General features: G+C 44.7%; 1 protein-coding gene across 1 annotated transcript in view; it reads left to right on the top strand.

The window, feature by feature from the left end:
• Positions 1–7,909, top strand: part of KSR2 (kinase suppressor of ras 2) — a 65,355-nt gene extending 57,446 nt beyond the window's left edge. The window contains exons 12-13 of the mRNA XM_015821963.1: positions 6,112–6,160; positions 7,544–7,909. Of these exons, the coding sequence (XP_015677449.1) occupies positions 6,112–6,160; positions 7,544–7,909 (415 nt within the window). The remainder of the gene's footprint in view (positions 1–6,111; positions 6,161–7,543) is intronic.
• Positions 7,910–17,359: the final 9,450 nt, after the last annotated feature.

Consider the following 17,359-nt stretch of genomic DNA (forward strand, 5'->3'; position numbering starts at 1 on the left):
TTAACTGTATTTTCAGTTCCGTCTACGGCGGGGGTGGGGGGGATGGGGTTGCCCTATTGTTTTTCTCTTCTGCCCAGGTTGTCAAGCAGCCCAAATTTATTCATTTAAAAGGGGTGGCTTTATAAAATGTATCCGTCAGTCAAGGTGGTGCAGTACCAGATTCATCTGTCTAGAGTGTAAAAGAGAAATTGCAGGGTTTAAAATGAAGTGGGAATATAAACCACTGGTTTAAAGCAGAGAGAGAGAGAGACAGACACACACACACACACACACACAGAGAGAGAGAGAGAGAGAGAGAGAGACACACACAGAGAGAGAGAGAGAGAGAGAGAGAGAGGAACACAGAAAGAGAGAAACAGAGACACACACAGAGAGAGAAACACACACACATACACACAGAGAAATACAGAAAGAGAGAAGCAGAGAGAGAGAAACACTAGCATGGAATTTAGAGGGGTTAGCAGTTGATGGGCAAGAGGCTAAAAGTTTTCCCCAGTTCACAAATAGTGAGAAAGGAATGGAGATTTGCCTCGGGCCACTTGCCTATTACTGTGTCTGTATGTTTTAAGGAGACGTTGGAAACACCGTGGAGAGAAAAAAGAAAGAAGGACTGGTTTCTCTCTCCTGCATTTTAAACCGATGCCATTTTACCCCTTAGCCCTCAGAATATGTCCACACGTACCCATGCACGTGTACATTAATATATAGAACAAAAAGGAGAAGATTCTATTTTAAAGCCACTCTTGTCCAGGTCAAATATCGTGTCCTATAATAGGCAGCTGATCCATCAAAACCAGGAACATTTGACTCGGTATTATCCTTGAGGAAAGGGTTGGTCTAGAGGACCTCTGAGGTCCCTCCCAGCCCTATGATTCTATGTTCTATTTTTCCCCCAAAAGAAAAAAACCTGAAAACAGAGTCAAAAGAGGAAAGGGGCTTTAATGCAAAGTTGGACGTGTTTGGCCTGCATATTTATTTACCTGGTAAGAGAGAGACAGAGAGAGAGAGACCGTGATTATGAGTGTTATGACCTACACACACACACACACATATACAGAGAGAGAATGCCCTTCTGGTAGTCTATCCCTGCATATAATGTGCACAAATTGATAATCGCCAGCCCACAGGTTGATTCTCGCTTTTCCTCGGCAAAGAAAAATAAAGCCCAGAAGAAAATAGAAAAATTCTTGTTTGCAACCTGAGAAACATCTCTAGGCTGGAGAAGGTCAACGACTTGACGTGACACGAGGAAGCAGCTGCTTTATCAGTTCCATGGGAAAGACTGGTCCCGAGCTTTCAGGCTGGGAATAATTGACTCTTGAAAGGTGAGAGAACTGAGAATTGGCAGCTGTTCCGACATCAGAGATTAAAGAAGCCCTTTCCGTTTGAACACGCGGCTTAGAGATGAATTGGCAACCTCGTCGTCGTTGCTTTGAAAAATTAATGCTCCACTCTCATCTTCTCCGGCCTCGTTCTCACCAAAGCCGATTTCACCTCGGCGGGCTTTTGGATAAATCCGTCCTCCAGGAAGTTTCCAGGAATCTTCTTGGCTCTCTTTCTCCTCTTGTTTTTCCCTTCCTTGAAAGCTTGGGGTTGATTTTGCTGCGTCGGAGAAGGAAGAAGAGGAGGAGGAGGAGGAGGAGGAGGAGGAGATGGGGAAGAAGAAAGAAGGAAGAAGGAAGAAGGAAGAAGGAAGGAGAAGAACAAGGAGGAGGAGGAGGAGGAGGAGAAGAGGAGGAGGAGGAGGAGGAGATTTTTTCATAATGGAGGAGGAGAAGAAGAAGAAGAAGAAGAAGAAGAAGAAGAAGAAGAAGAAAGAAGAAGAAAGAAGAAGAAAGAAGAAGAGGAAGAAGAAGGAGGAGATTTTTTTCATAATAAAGGAGAAAGAGGAGAAGAAGAGAATTGTTTTATAATAAAGGTGGTGGAAAAGGAGAAGGAAGAGAAAGAGAAGGAGATTGGTTCAATAACAAAGGAGGAGGAGGAGGAGGAGGAGAAGGAGGAGGAGGAGGCAGCCTAGTTCCTCTGGCAGAGTGGCTCAGCATTAACCTGGTCCTCAAAGTTCCTCCCACGCCCCGGCCTTGGGCCTTCTCCTCTCTTTGCTTTAAGAATTCAGGGAAGGCTGAAGAATCGCCGTTAACAAGTAAAACAGCCCGTTGGCTTCTTTCTTCGCTCATCTTTTCTCTTTAGCAACCGCTAAAGAGAGTTTAAGAAAGTGAAAAACAATGGTGGCAAAGTTAAAAAGAAATATGGAAATTGGGTATCACCATCGGCTTTAGATTCTGATTTCATTTGTGCATTCCTCTGGCATCCCTTCTTTCGGCTGATAGCTCCCTTCCCTCTTGCTCCAAAGAGCACAAAGCAGCTCCAGGACCATATGTCTCATACACACACACACACACACACACACACACACACACACCGTGGTCCCCAACCACTTCCAACAGTTGTCTGTTAATCTGGCACAGGAAAGGTATCATCCAAATCACAGAGGATAATCATATTAATTGCCTTCTGTTAATTTAGTCCGCGGTTCCATTTGCATTTACATTCCGCAACAAGCCTTGTGTGAATCCCGGTCAGAAAAGAAGGCCCAGAGTCTCTTGCCGAAGTCAGACAGGCAGCCTAAGAGTTTAGTAGTTAAATAAATAAGAAGAAAAGCCACACGTGCGTTGTCCAGGCTGCCACACACCTGTATGAAATCCAGGCTGAGGTTCTTCTATGCCTACTCAAGCCACTATCTGTGTCATCACTCTTATTTTCCATATATGCATTCCAGAATCCCTCCATAAAAGTTAAAAGTTTTGCATAGAGCTTTAGAAAAAGCCAGTTGAGGCTAGCATGAAAGACAGAAGGAAAGAATGCCTTCCCCGTGCCAATATAGACCCTCTTTGGCCCCATTTGTCTGAAACGGTACAAGGTCTCCTGTTTGAGCAGGGAGTTGGACTAGAAGACCTCCTGTTCTGTTCTGTTCTATTCTATTCTATTCTATTCTATTCTGTTCTGTTCTGTTCTGCTCTGCTCTGCTCTGCTCTGCTCTGCTCTGTCTGCTCTGCTCTGCTCTGCTCTGCTCTGCTCTGCTCTGCTCTGTCTGCTCTGCTCTATTAATTCTATTCTATTCTATTCTATTCTATTCTATTCTATTCTATTCTATTCTATTCTATTCTATTCTATTCTATTCTATTCTATTCTCCTACTCTACCCTACCCTACCCTACCCTACCCTACTCTACTCTACTCTACTCTACTCTACTCTACATCTGAAGATGTTTAGTTTTTCTGCTTTTCTTACATCATTCATATAGCTTGTCCTTTAGATCCTACTGTAGATTCCAGATTCTAATTTTTCCTGGCTTTGTCCTCTACCTCACCACGCCATTTCCCCTCCCCCTCAAATAAATAAATAAAAAAAATACCCCATCTAAGTTCTACTGAGGTATGCTATTAAATGGGGCTATCTGGCAAATTGAGCTGGGAAAGAAGCCAGTCCTAGATCCATTTATGCAGCCAGATCTGTTGAGATACCAGGTAGCCCCCCCCTTCTCACCCAGCTCTCCAAACCCCCTTCATGCAATGGCATCATTAGAAGGTGACCTCTCTTTTACGGTTGAACCAGGCCTCCTGAAAGGCGAAGTAATTTTTACGTGGGCAGCCTCGCTCGGCTGGAGCCTGGGCTGTAGAAGATTAGCTGACAATCAATGAAACTTGGGTGAAAAATTGACTCCAGGGCCACAGATATTCCACGCTGGTTCAACAATCATCCCACTTGTAGGGGAAAAGATAATTTGAGCCTGCCTGCAAAAGAAACAGAGTCCCAGAAGCAGAGTTGCTGTTTTGGCAAAAGGTCCTAGGGGAATATTCAGCTTTTTCCTTCTAGACCAGTGTCAGCTTGGTGTGCTCTCTCTCTCTCTCTCTTTCTCTTTCTCTCGTTCTTTCTCTTATTCTCTCTCTCATTCTCTTTCATTTTTGTTCTCTCTCATTCTCTTTCTCGTTCTCTCTGTCTCTCTGTCTCTGTCTCTCATTCTCGTTCTCTCTTTTTCTTTCTCATTCTCATTCTCATTCTTTCTGTCTTATTCCCATTCTTTCTCTTTCTCTCTCATTCACATTCTCTCTCTTTCGCTTTCATTCTCTCTCTTTCTTTTTCACTTTCTCTCATTCTTTCTTTCTCTCTCATTCACATTGTTTCTCTTTCTCATTCTCGTTCTCTCGTTCTCTTATTCTTTCTTTCTCTCATTTACATTCTTTCTCTTTCTCTCTCATTCCCATTCTTTCTCTTTCTCTCTCATTCTCTTTCTCATTGTCTCTGTCTCTCATTCTTTCTTTTTCACTTTCTCATTCTTTCTGTCTCTCATTCACATTGTTTCTCTTTCTTATTCTCGTTCTCTCTCTCTCTCTCTCTTTCTGTTTCTCTTTCTCTCTTTCTGTCTCTCTCTCTCTCTCTCTCTCCTGTTCTTCCCTTCCATTTCTCATGCGACTGATGTTCCGTTCATCACTCTACAAAGCATTTGTTCAAAAATGGATTCATTTGTTTTCATGTCATTAACTATGTAGTTAGCTGACCAGGAAAAAGCAAATTTCAGATGAGTGTCATACATGTCATTTTTCAGAAACCTAGTGGACGTTGGAGGTTGCTAATGATATATGCCAAAACTTGTATTTCGTCTGGCAACCCATCAAACTGACTCTCAAGAAATTAATATTTGATCTCTGAATCAATTTAGATTTTGAGTGAACTTCAAATGTGTTGTTGCACATTTGTTCAGCACAATTAACTAGTACTCCAGCATGCGTTATAATGCACCGTTATTTTGGTCTGTAAGAGAGTTTGTTTTTTTTTTTTTAAATATTGCAAGCCATTGTAGCGATAGCTCTTGGTCTGTTGAAAGGTGTCAGAGGAGAATAATCTTTTGTGTGTTGCTTGCGATGAAAACTGCAAGCCATTTATTCCTCTGAAAGTGGTCATTCGGCTTCTGTCAATCAAGAGCTGAACTATGTCTACTGTGAAAACTGAATGAAGAATCAGGTCTGAACTGGTGTGAAGTAATAAAACCTTGGGAATGGGTTCATACATCATACAGTTCTGTTAACCATGGTTTGATGGGTAGGTCAACATCGGCTGGTGATAGGCTAAGCCATACTCCTTGGTTGGCAAAGCACAGTGGCTATTTTCCCTACAAAAGGTTAAGCCAAAACCTACAAACCAAAATAATAGCTTAGCATTGTGTCTGAATCCATCCTGGAGTTGCAGAAGACCTTATATTCTTTCCAATGCCCTGTTCGACAGCAACAAAATCCACAACTCAAGCTTCCCTAGCAGTCTACCTCTACACCTCTTCCATGGACACCAACCTCAGTGTACAATTGGTTCCCTTGCTTATGGGGATGCCCTGTCATCCAGGTCATGGCTGTCCCAAAGGTGCTTTTTCAAGAGGCAACTGGACTTTCTTGTTTTTCGTTGAAGACGTTTCGCTTCTCGTCCAAGAAGAGAGCTGAAGAAGCTTCTTGGATGAGAAGCAAAATGTCTTCAAAAGGAAAACAAGAAAGTTCAGTTGTCTCTTGAAAAAAAAAACACCTTTGGGACAATCGGTCCCCTTGTTTACTTGTTCTTGAGTGTCATATTATAGTCAATAAAAATCATAAGAGCAGGAGGAGCACTATTGATGTAGGAAGTATGAAACTGAGACATCTCCAACAGGTGATCATCCAAACTTTAACACTAGTTGGTGTACAATATAAATGTAATCATTCAACTATGGAACTATTCAGGATAAAAAAAAAGTAGAGAATTAGCAAGGACCTCAGTATTGGCTGTTGAAAAGAACTTTTTTATCCTCAGGATTGATGGCTCTCAAAGGGACACATAACCATCTATTCCCTTTTCTTCCTTCATAACTGAGACTTTTGTATGTCACCAAGGCATTCCTTAACCTTACAGCTGACTTTCGTTTTAATTTGTAAAGAGAATCGTCGGACACTGTTTCAGCTCTAATGGTTACTGAGAGAGTGTTGGGATGATGATGGTGGTGGTGGTGGTGGTGGTGGTGGTGATGGATTTATTTTCAATAATTCAAGGCAATTTATTTTTAGTAATTTGTGGTGTTTCTTTTCCTCCAAGCCGAGAAGGGAATCCAGTACTTCAAATTGAAGTGGAGCCAACCTCTGAGGTAAGGTCCATGTTAGGAGCCGGGAGACTTTCTTGGGGTGAAACAGAAGGAGCTTTGGGATGAAGGTCACCGTGGTTTCCATCAGTGGTTTGTGGGTTGTTTCGTTTTGGGGCCTCTTCGTGGATCACTCTAGCTATTTTTGATCCGTGCTGCGTTTAATCAGTATTAAATGTCGCATCTAGCTGTAGCTGACCTGGAATAGTTAACATGGAGCCCATTGTCTCTCACACCGAAAGCTCCATGTCCTGGGTGCCCCACCTGATGGTTGATGCAGAGAAGGATCTCCAAGGACGAGCTGTTTTATGTGGATGACACTGGGATGCACGTTATTATTTTGATGCTTCTAAATTACGTCTGAACGGGACAGTTAGAAATGACATTATTTGACCGCAGGTGTGTCTTTGCATGAACGTCTGGCTTTTAGGCCACAGGTGGAAAGGAGCGATTCAGAAGTAATTCCCTGACCCCATCATTCGCTAATCCCAACTTCCCTTATTATTCTTTTATCTTCTCCACACAGCTTACCATGTTATTTTTCCCTGAGTTATATATATGTCTGTCCTTGGGCAAATCAAACCAAAGCTTCTTATTACCTTTCAAGACAATCTTAAAACTGAGGTTTATAGGAAGTTCACTTGTTGCTGTGCTCAAATGCTGGTAGTTGGTAAGAGTGTGGGCAGTTGGCCTAGCATTCTACCTTTTGAGACGTCCCTCTGAGCCAGAAGTTCATAGAGAGAGGAGTAAGTAAATTGGCCTATCATTTCTTAAGCCCCACCTCACCCCATGCCCGTAATTCTGAGCCTGGTTATAAAGGAGGGGCTAGCCATCCTTGGCTTGCAGGCCCCATGCTGCCCTCAGTCTAATCTCAAAAGCAGGCCATCTGGAATTCAGATCAAGAGTGATCTGGTCCTCTTCTAGCAGACTTCCAGACAGAGGGGAAGTGGGAATACCAGAAAAAAGGGACTGTGGAAGAAGAAATTGAAAAGGTTATAGCTAGGGACTCTAATCACCATCCTTCAGTCCCACTTCCCACATGCTTTAATCCTGCCTACTGTCGATCTGGAGAAGGAAAAGATATCTGTTGGGGCTGGTGGTATTACCCAAGGTGTTGTAAGACGCAAGAAATCAGGAACCAAGGTTACCCAAAGGAGTACAGATTTATTCTAACACTCTCTACAAGAATCTGAACTACTAACAGTCAAGGTGAATTGGCGGTAGATAAGAGTCAATGGAATTCAAGGTGGGGTGGACTTAGATCTCCTATGGGCGCGCAGGGACTCGAGACTGATGACATGTTTGACTCTCCCCCTCCCTCGGGCTCAGCCTGCTCATCTCCTACAGGTGTGTTGCATAAATCTAGCCCTTCTCTTCTCCCTTCTCCAGACCGAGCAGGGAAACGATGAGGAATCCGAGGACGACTTTGAGGAGATGAATCTTTCCCTCCTCTCAGCTCGCAACTTCCCCCGGAAAGCCAGCCAGACCAGCATCTTTCTGCAGGAGTGGGACATTCCCTTCGAGCAGCTGGAGATCGGAGAGCTGATCGGCAAGGGCCGCTTCGGGCAGGTGTTCCACGGCCGCTGGCACGGCGAGATAGCCATCCGCCTCATCGACATTGAGCGGGACAACGAGGACCAGCTGAAGGCCTTCAAGCGGGAAGTGATGGCTTACCGGCAGACGCGGCATGAGAACGTGGTGCTGTTCATGGGGGCCTGCATGAGCCCTCCCCACCTGGCCATCATCACTAGGTAAGAGGCCCGCTTTGATAACCACCAAACTTTTGAATTTTTCCTGTGTACAAACTGTAACCAGTGATGTCACCGCCAAATGAGTATTACTTCCCCAGCTGGTAATAATTCACCTGAAGCCCTAAACCAGTTCATTGCACAGAGGGATGAATGGACCACCTCCATCTCACCAGTGACACCAATTATGGAGTTGACTCTTAAGGAGGAGAGGTTCGACTTTCTTAGGACTGGTTAGTGTCCCGGGGATGCTATAAGCCAGGGGTCTTCCAACTTGGCCCTTTGATGACTTGTGGACTTCAACTCCCAGAATTCCTCAGCCAGCGTGGGAGTTGAAGTCCACAAGTCATCAAAGGGCCACTTTTGAAGACCCCTGCTATAAGCCTTCATTGCTATCCTTTCCCAGAGAAAAACCCTTCTCTATAAACCTTGCCTTGCCCTCCCTGCTCAGCTGTCAAAGAAGAAAAATGGCAAAAACCGTATTTTAAGGCATCCGCTGGGGACGCCGGCAGAGTATTCTGATTTCCAGCTTAAACGGCCTCTTTGCACCGATGTGCAAAAGGCTTCTTCGCTCTTCTTCCAAGCCAGGCAGCCTGTTCACATTTGTCACCTTGCAGGAGCTGGCCGCATTCCCAGCTCTGACTTCCTTTGCTTCTTAGCCTTTTTTCACCTAAGGTCAGCACCTGTCATTATCCGAGCGGCCCCAGAAGAACTCGGCGTCTGATTATGGAGTGTTTTCATGTCTTCAGCAAAACCATCGACTTTGGGGCTTCCCAGCACTGACTTTGCATTCGCTTTGTTTAAAATGCAAAGCAGCATATTCGCGACTGGGCCCAACGATTGGCCGTCTGGTCCGTGGCAGTGATGTGCAAAGAATGTTTATTTCAGATGCTGCGTTGGTGGAAAACACCTGAGCATTTAAGGGTGTCAACTGTGTGTCTCAGTTTAATCTTTCTTACTTTCTGAAAGACCACAGAAAGAACTGGAAGACAATCTGGGCTTTTATGCTCAGTACATGCTGGGATCCAGCCGTTCTCCAGCTCAGCACCTTGGAGAGGGGTGCCAAGAATTTCTCAGCTAGCTTTTAGCACACAATAAACCTATCTATTCCTTTGAGCTGCCTGGACTCCCGACTTCCTGCGCTTGAAGAGATCATCTAAAAACCAGGGGCGACATTTAAGCAAAGAAGTCAATAGAAGTGGGGGGGGGGAATTCACAATAGGCACAATTGCACTGGAGTAGAGAGGCAGAATGTGGTTCCAGCAAGATGTGAGGGCTCAATCTTTAAAGGCTTCGGCATTAGCAGAATTGCATCATCCTTTTTTCTGTTTTTTTTAAAAGATAGAATTTTCAGGCTGTGGCAAATACATCAGCGCCAGTCTTTGGCCAAAGGGTCCCCCCTGAGCTTTGCTCAACTAATATCCTTCGCATTGAAATGATTTTCACAGAGGTTGTAAACACCGCTCGCCTTTATGCGATGCTTTTTCCCAAGGTGATGTGATAGGAACTCTGGGCTGGGCTGGGGTGGGGGGAAGAAATTCAGCAGAATGGCTTGTGAGTCTTTGCCCTCCAGGGACTCGCAGCACGGATGTGTGGCATTCCTCTTAATTAGTTTTCTGCTAGGACAGATGCGATCACAAAGTCTGGCTCAGCACTCCGAAGGCTGCAGAACAAGAGTCGGCGGGAAACTCTAGGCAGCGTGTCCTAATCCTCTCCGTGGCAGCTCTTTCACGTGGCACTATTATTATTTTTTTGACCACATCAGCAGACAAAGCCTACCCTGTTTTTCTTTGACTTCAGATGGTCCTGGAACGTAGCATTGTTGGAAAGCTGAAGGAAAGATGGAGAACAAGAAGAAGGAGTGAACCAAAGGCACAGGACCGAGATGCGCTAAGACCGTGTTTCTGAACTGTGGGCTCCTTGGTGCCCTCTGAGCTTGGTAGTTTTCTTGCAGACGTTTCATTACTAACTTGAGTAACATCATCAGTGCTACCTGGTTGGGCAAAGAAACATCTGCAAGAAAGAGCACCAAGGACCCTTAACTTAATAACCCTGGCCTACCAATACTCTCTTCTACTCGTGTTTATTAAGTTTGGCAACTTTAAGAACCATGGATTTCAACTCCCAGAATTCCCCAGCCAGCCAGAAATGTTGCTGACCTCATAACTTGATAAGAAAAGCAGACTTTTTGGATGATCTGCTGTTTTATCAGCTCTGGGCACCAGAAATGGTGTGCGAAATACAATTTCTTTAACTTGAGACTGTGACCAAGCTTTTGGTTTGGAAAAACTTCAAAGGCCTAACCTAGACCATCCTGGGCTGGTCTCGCCTGCAGAAGGAGACTTGCCTCTTTTCCCAGGACAAGAGTTGATCCATGTTTTAAAAAAGTAACTTCTTCCAAGTCAAAGAAACCAAACACGGTAGCAATCTTCCAATATCTGAGGGGCTGCCCCAAAGAAGAGGGAGTCAAGCTATTCTCCAAAGTGCCTGAAGGCAGGACAAGAAGCAACGGATGGAAACTAAGCAAGGAGAGAAGCAACCTAAGCAACTAAGGAGAAATTTCCTGACAGAACAATTAACCAGTGGAACAACCTGCGTCCAGAAGTTGTGGGTGCTCCATTATTGGAGGTCTTCAAGAATAGACTAGACAACCACTTGACCAGGATGGTTTCCTGCTTTGGGCAGGGGACTGGACTAGAAGACCTCCAAGGTCCCTTCCAACTCTGTTATTCTGTTAAAGGGGAACTTCTCGATACTTTCAAATCCTTGCAAGCTCCCAATCCCAAAATGGGTAAACAACCTTCCCGGTTTTGGTAAGTCGCGCTGATTAAACAATCATAAAAGGAAACTTGTTTAAATGTGGAGCTTCTTGATGAAACCTGATCAAACGTGATCACTTGCTAAACTGGCCCCCTGGCAGTGGTGAAACGGCTTTAAATCCTGTTTTTGCAGGCTTTTCGCTGGATTCGTGTCATTAATGAGACTTCGCTTTGGAAAAGGAAAATTATTAGGCTCCAGCAGCTGGTCTCAGAAAGAGGGGCTTCATTAAGGAGTTGTTTTTCCTCCACACATCTTTACTAACTCACACTTAATTATGACTGTGCCAAAGAAATACCGAGAACAAAAAAACCCTGTTTCTTCTACGAAAGCATTTTTCAAAATGCTGGAGATGAAAGAGTTCTCCTCCTGCTTTCTACATTTTTCTTTTAAAAAAGATTCCCCTTCATGGCCAGGAAAACATGTTTTAATGACATGGAAATGTGTTTTTTTTATTTATTTAATGCCACGCATTAGCTTTGCACAGAGAGGACAACAGGGGAAAGTCCTGAACACTTTTGTGAAAATGCGTGGTGCAAAGTTCTTGAAATGGATATCAAACAGAAACCAATTCAGAACTGGCCGTTGCTTATTCTGGTATAAGGAGAATGTCCCTATAGCAAAGTTTGTTTACATTTCTGGAGGGGAAAACAAACAAACATTTGTCACAAGGATGCAAACTTCAAAGATTGCATCAACTTTAAATTGTAGCCAAGCTTTAATTGAGGCAACTCCTTCAGCTGTATTATAGGTTTCAGAAGCTTACATAAGACTTCAGATAGTTTTTAACTCCATGTTAAAATATCACCTAAAATATCACCTACTATAGCTAAGTCCAAGAAGGAAAGAGAACAACTAACTCATTAGGAGCTGTCCAAGGTGCTACCGTCACCTTCTCCGATCATGTTTTTGAGTTGGCTTTGATCATTTTATCAAGATATTAACTGCCTAGTCTTGATTTTGTTATCGCTGAACCTTGACTGGACTTTAATATCCTTGACTGGCTATTTTGGGACATTAGTACCAGCTTATTCTGCAAAATTTCAATTGCCTACTCTGGCTGTTTGTTTCACTTCTAAAGATCTAATGGAACGTATGAAAGCAATATTCTTTCTAAGGGTTTACCAAAAGAAGCAATTTAGTTAAATTAGAATTTTTCGCACCGCTATGCAATGAATCCCTGCCCTATTATCTCCTTTGTTCTCAGTGTCACCAGATATTTGAAAGAAAAAAGGCCGTGGAAGTGATCCTTAGCTTTGCATGGAAGCTACATTAATACCTTTTCTTTCTTTCTTTCTTTCTTTCCTTTCTTTCTTTCTTTCTTTCTTTCTTTCTTTCTTTCTTTCTTTCTTTCTTTCTTTCTTTCTTTCTTTCTTTCTTTCTTTCTTTCTTTCTTTCTTTCTTTCTTTCTTTCTTTGCAATTCCTTCTCTACCGATTCTGCTGAGGCTGTTTTGCCCTATTCAGAAGTTTTAGGCTGAATGGCCCCCATTTCTCTGCCCCTCTCCTGCTCGGCTCTTCCTTTCGTACACTTTCTCCCACCTTCTTCCTTTCCTAGCGTTTAAAGTAATGAAGCCCATAGATCATATAATAAATAGCTATTGACTTCCGTCTGCGGCCAAATCACAACGGATCGACCTGTGGGACTACTGCTTTACCTCAATCAATACTAAGCCCATAAAGGAGAATAAATCTTGATAGAGACCGACAAGGGAGCGGGGGAAAGTCAATATACGTATTAACACATACATTAAAGGAACCCGTATCTACCTCTGGAGAGGTGTCATCTTATTTTGACAGCTGGCAAGGCAATGCAGGAAGAGGGGAGGAAAAGGAAAAGAAAGTGACTAACTTAGAGAGCTCCCCCCCATTTTATTCCTCGTACAACTAAGCATTTATAGGAAATTGGTGCTATATTCTATGTCTGGAAGCAAAGAAAGTGGTAATACAGTGTTACCCAAGGCCATGGTGACACTAAGACTTCAAGGCAGCTTTTCCTGACTTACTGACCCCCGCTACTACTATTGGCATTGCAAGAGATTTCCCAGGCAGCAGTAATCTGTAAACTGTAGCTTGGATTTATGTGTTGGGGAAACCTAGATTATAGGATTTTGCCTTGATCTTCTTTGGAGGAGGAGTCTGTAGATGAAAGGAACTTGAAGATTTCGTTGCTTGTACCGTACTCAGACTCTGTATCGGTGTGGCGTGAAACAGGACTCCCCAGGATTTGAAAAAAAAATACCCCCTTTATTTTTCCCGGCTTACCACCATAACGTTCAGTCCATATAGTGGGCTCCTTGATGCTCTCTGAGCTTGGATGTTCTCTTGCGGACGTTTCATTACCAAACTAGGTAACATCATCCGTGCTAGTAGGGACCAGGGTTTGCTATTGAGGATGTTACCTAGTTTGGGTGATGAGATGTCTGCAAGAGATGAGCCCCTTTATGCATTCAAGAGAACCAAGTCCAGCTCACCATGAAGTCCTCATGTACCGCCAAATTGCATTGACGGTTAGTAGTTCAGATTCTTGTAGCGAGCTTAAGCTTAGAATAAATCTTGATATCCATTAGAACTGCCTGGATCTCCTGATTTCCCTGGCGCTTGACAGTAGAGTCAAATACTTCTAAGTAAACAAAAATACATAAGATATGAAAAAGGTATAGTTCTCCCTCCCTCTCTCTCCCTCTTTTCTCTCTCTCCCTCCCTCCTCCTTCCCCATCTACTCTCTCTTTCTCTCCCTCGCTTCTTCCCCTCCTCTCTCTCTCTCCCTCTCTTCTCTTTCTCTCCCTCCCCCTCTTTTCTTTCTCTCTCTCCCTCTCTCCCTTCCTCCCTCTTTCTTTCTCTCCCTCCCTCCCTCCCTCCCTCCTCTCTCTCTCTCTCTCTCTCTCCCTCGCTTCTTCCCCCTTCTTCTCTCTCTCCCTCCCTCACTTCTTCCCCCTTTTCTCTCTCTCTCTCCCTCCCTCTCCCTCTCTTCTCTTTCTCTCTCTCTCCCTCCCTCCCGCCCTCTCCGCTATGGCTCATACAAAGTCACGGTGGCTTGTTAGCTTGATTCATTTTCCCCGCTGCCTCCAGCTTGTGTAAATAGATCACATAACTCTTCCCCAGCCTCACCGACCCCCCCAGCCAAACAAGCCATTGGGGATTGCGCTCGCTTGGCTGAGCATTCCTCAGACCGATTGCACATTCCAAATGGGTTCTACCTTAAAAAGACAGGGAGGTTGGGAACAATCGCCCTGCGGTCAGCAGCTCCATAGGGCAACTGTTCTCTCTTGCTCTCCCTCCCTCCCTCCCCCCTCCTTCCCCACCCTTAATGGTAATAGCCTGTTAATAGTAATCTCCTTCCCTTGGCTAGTGTCAGGGCTGTTACAAAGCAATGGGACTTGCTTTGTAGCTTCATGTTTCAAAGGCCGTGTGGAGTTCATTGTGCACATGCACGGGGAGACAGGTAGTCCTCAATTTGCAACCGTTCCTTTAGTGGCCGTTCGAAGTTACAGCACCACTGAAAAAACTGACTTAACGACCGTTTTTCACACCGACAACCGTTGCAACATCCCCAGGGTCACGTGAGCAAAATTCAGGCGCTTGGCAACTGACTCGTACTTATGACGGTCGCAGTGTCCCAGAGTCACGTGATCCCCTTTTGCGACCTTTCTGACGAGCAAAGTCATGAGTCTGTTGAGGAAGACAAGAGGGCAGCTTCTCCATGAGAAGGAGATGGTCCAGATAAGACCTTCTTGCCTAGAGCACTGGTCTCCAAACTACGCAACTTTAAGACTTGTGGATTCACTTTTGGAATTCCTCAGCCAGGTAGTCCTCTATTTATGACCAGTAGTTTAGCAATCATTCAAAGTTACGACGGACCCTTCCCCCCCCCAAAAGCATCTGCAATATCCCTTGGTCAATTCACTTCCAGTTTCCAGCCCAAAAAAAAAAAAAAAGTCCTAGTCCATAATGAACAATGGGTTCCCTTCAGGATTGCGGCATTTGCTTTATGACTTCTACAAAAAAGGTCATAAAATCGGGTCAGTTACATGACGACTTGCTTTACAAATGTCACAACTTACAACTGCTAATTGCCAGGCTCCATTACGGTCGTTACTTGAGGAACTATCTATAACCAGTAGCCTTTCCAGTGTACTTCTTCAGCCTGTGCAGATCAATCAACATTTAATTTTCAACCATCCATCTGACCTTGCCGGGGGTCCACAGGGAGTCAAACACTGGGCAAGGTTTGACCTGCTACGAGTCAGTTACCTCTGTAGGAGCATCTGTTAAGGCTACCATAGCGTGAATTTCCCATCATCAGCCTGGCTGTTTACAGCCTTCGTTCGTTAGTAAACATTTTGTCCTCTAGCCTTCGAATCTAGCATGGACACCCATGAATCCAAGGGGGGGGAACCAAATTAGGCACGCCGCGCTTCAGAGAGACCAGCTAAGCCAGGGAAAACAGAACTTATTTCACATTCCTTAGTACGGGAACGGTTGAGCCTTTTTACAAAGCCAGGTGCTCCTTAATTGGCCAATTTAATGGTGCCGAGACCTTGTTTGGGGTGCTTGACTCACACGGCGAGTTCAGTCGGGTTGCCAGGTCCTCGCTTCACATTTGCAAATTTGTTTTCCCGAGAGCGGAGCTGTGCCGGTATAAAGGGCTTGGGTTCCTCCTCCTCCTCCTCCTCCTTCTCCTCCGAGAGAGGGAATCGGGAGGTGTGTATATCAAAGAGAGTTTGGCTTTCTTTCATTTGCAAAAATCCAGCTCTTAAACATGCCTGTTGAAAGAGTGTCGGGTCAATAGCACCTTTGGAAAGTGGGGGTGGGGGAGGGAAATCAAAGAAAACCCAGCAATTTTCAGCTAGGGCGAGCAGAAACATTACCGTGATCTTTTGACTCAGTCGAGGTGTTTTTCTTTGAGACCGAAGCCTAGCTGAAGGAAGTGGAAAGAAAACAAGCCACCAAACAGAACCCCTTGAAAAGATCGGGCAGGTGGCTTCTTAATAGGCCCAGGTGTTGCAAGGTGGCAGCCACAAAGCCGTGTGTACTTACCTATGAAAGGCTCCCACTTCTTCATCAGAGCCTCTCTGTGCCTCTAATATTTGCTCTCCTCCTTTTCTTCCTCATCTGACTGATCAAGTCTACTTGGAAAAAAATGCTTCAGAGAGCTCTCGGCATCTCTCTCTCTTTTTTTTTTCTCTTGCGCAAACTTCTTCTGCATTGTGCCTTCTTCTACATTGAACATGTACTGAACTTACTTGGGGATGCAACTAACTGTGGCTTGGTAATAAAGCCTATTGTCCCAGGATCGAGCCCTTGAAAAAGGTATGCAAAGGTGCTTTTTCAAAAGCCAAGTGGACTTTCTGTGGGGTTTTTTTTTTCCGCTTGAAGATGTTTCGCTTCTCATCCAAGCATCTTCAGTTCTGTCTGAAGCGTGGCGCAGTCATCTCTGAGAGTCGTTGAGGCCACTTGGGGGTTTATCTGTGCCCTCAGGGTCACCTGAATCAGAGGGTAAATGGGTGTGGGATCTTACAAGAGTAGAATAGAGCTGGAAGGGAGCCTGGGGGTCTTCTAGTCCAGCCCCCTGCTCAAGCAGGAGAACCTATACCATCTTGGACAGGTGACTGTCTAGCCTCTTCTTAAAAATCTCCAGCGATGGAGCGCCCACGATTTCTGGGGGTAAGCTCTTCCACTGGTTGATTGTCCTCACTGTCAGGAAGTTTATCCTTAATTCCAGGTTGCTTCTCTCCTTGATCAGTTTCCAACCCTTGTTTCTCGTCCTTCCTCTGGTGCTTTGGTGAACAACCTGGCCCCCTCTTCCTTGTGGCAGCCCCTCAGATACTGGAACGCTGCTATCATGTCTCCCCTATTTCTTCTTTTCTTTAGACTGGCCAAACCCAAGTCCCGCAGCCGTTCTTCGTCTGTTTTAGCCTCCAGGCCTTTGATCGTCTTAGTTGCTCTTCTCTGAATCTTCTTGGGACTGCTGAAACCCTTTCTCAGAGAGCTAATGACCTTCAGCAGTCCTTCCAGAAGGTCCCACACCCATTTGCACTCTGATTCAGGTGTCCCTGAAGACCCAGATAAACCCCCAAGTGGCCTCAACGACTCAGAGAGCGAAGGACAGATCTTCAAAGGACTGACAATCAGATGACTGCAAAGGAATAGAAATCCTTCCATGCTCCACCACTCAGTGGGCAACTGAACATGGATGATTGAGAATCTTGAAAAGATACCTTCTGAAGAACATCTGGTGGCACAGGGGTTAAAGTGCATTATTGCAGGCAGTCTCTGTTCGATCCTGTTCGATCCTGACCGGCTCAAGGTTGACTCAGCCTTCCATCCTTCCGAGGTCAGTAAAACGAGGACCCAGATTGTTGGGGGGCAAGATGCAAATAACTCTCTGCATCGTAACCCCCCCTCCCCAGAGAGTGCTGGAAAGTTGTATATAAGCCTAAAGGCTATTGCTATTGCTATTTCCATTCGCGGTCATTGAAGATCTAATCTTTGCTTTTCAAAGGCCATAACACCATCCCAGAGATGGCATAGCAGTACAGAAGGGGGGGGGGACATACACAAAAAAACACACATATAAGACAATGCCAGTGTTCTTTGCCAAGAGGACAGAAGAAAAGAGAGAGATAAATTGTCAGGTGC

This window comes from Protobothrops mucrosquamatus, unplaced genomic scaffold (assembly GCF_001527695.2).
Source record: "Protobothrops mucrosquamatus isolate PMUCROS unplaced genomic scaffold, P.Mucros_1.0 scaffold1439, whole genome shotgun sequence".
Lineage (NCBI taxonomy): Eukaryota > Metazoa > Chordata > Lepidosauria > Squamata > Viperidae > Protobothrops > Protobothrops mucrosquamatus.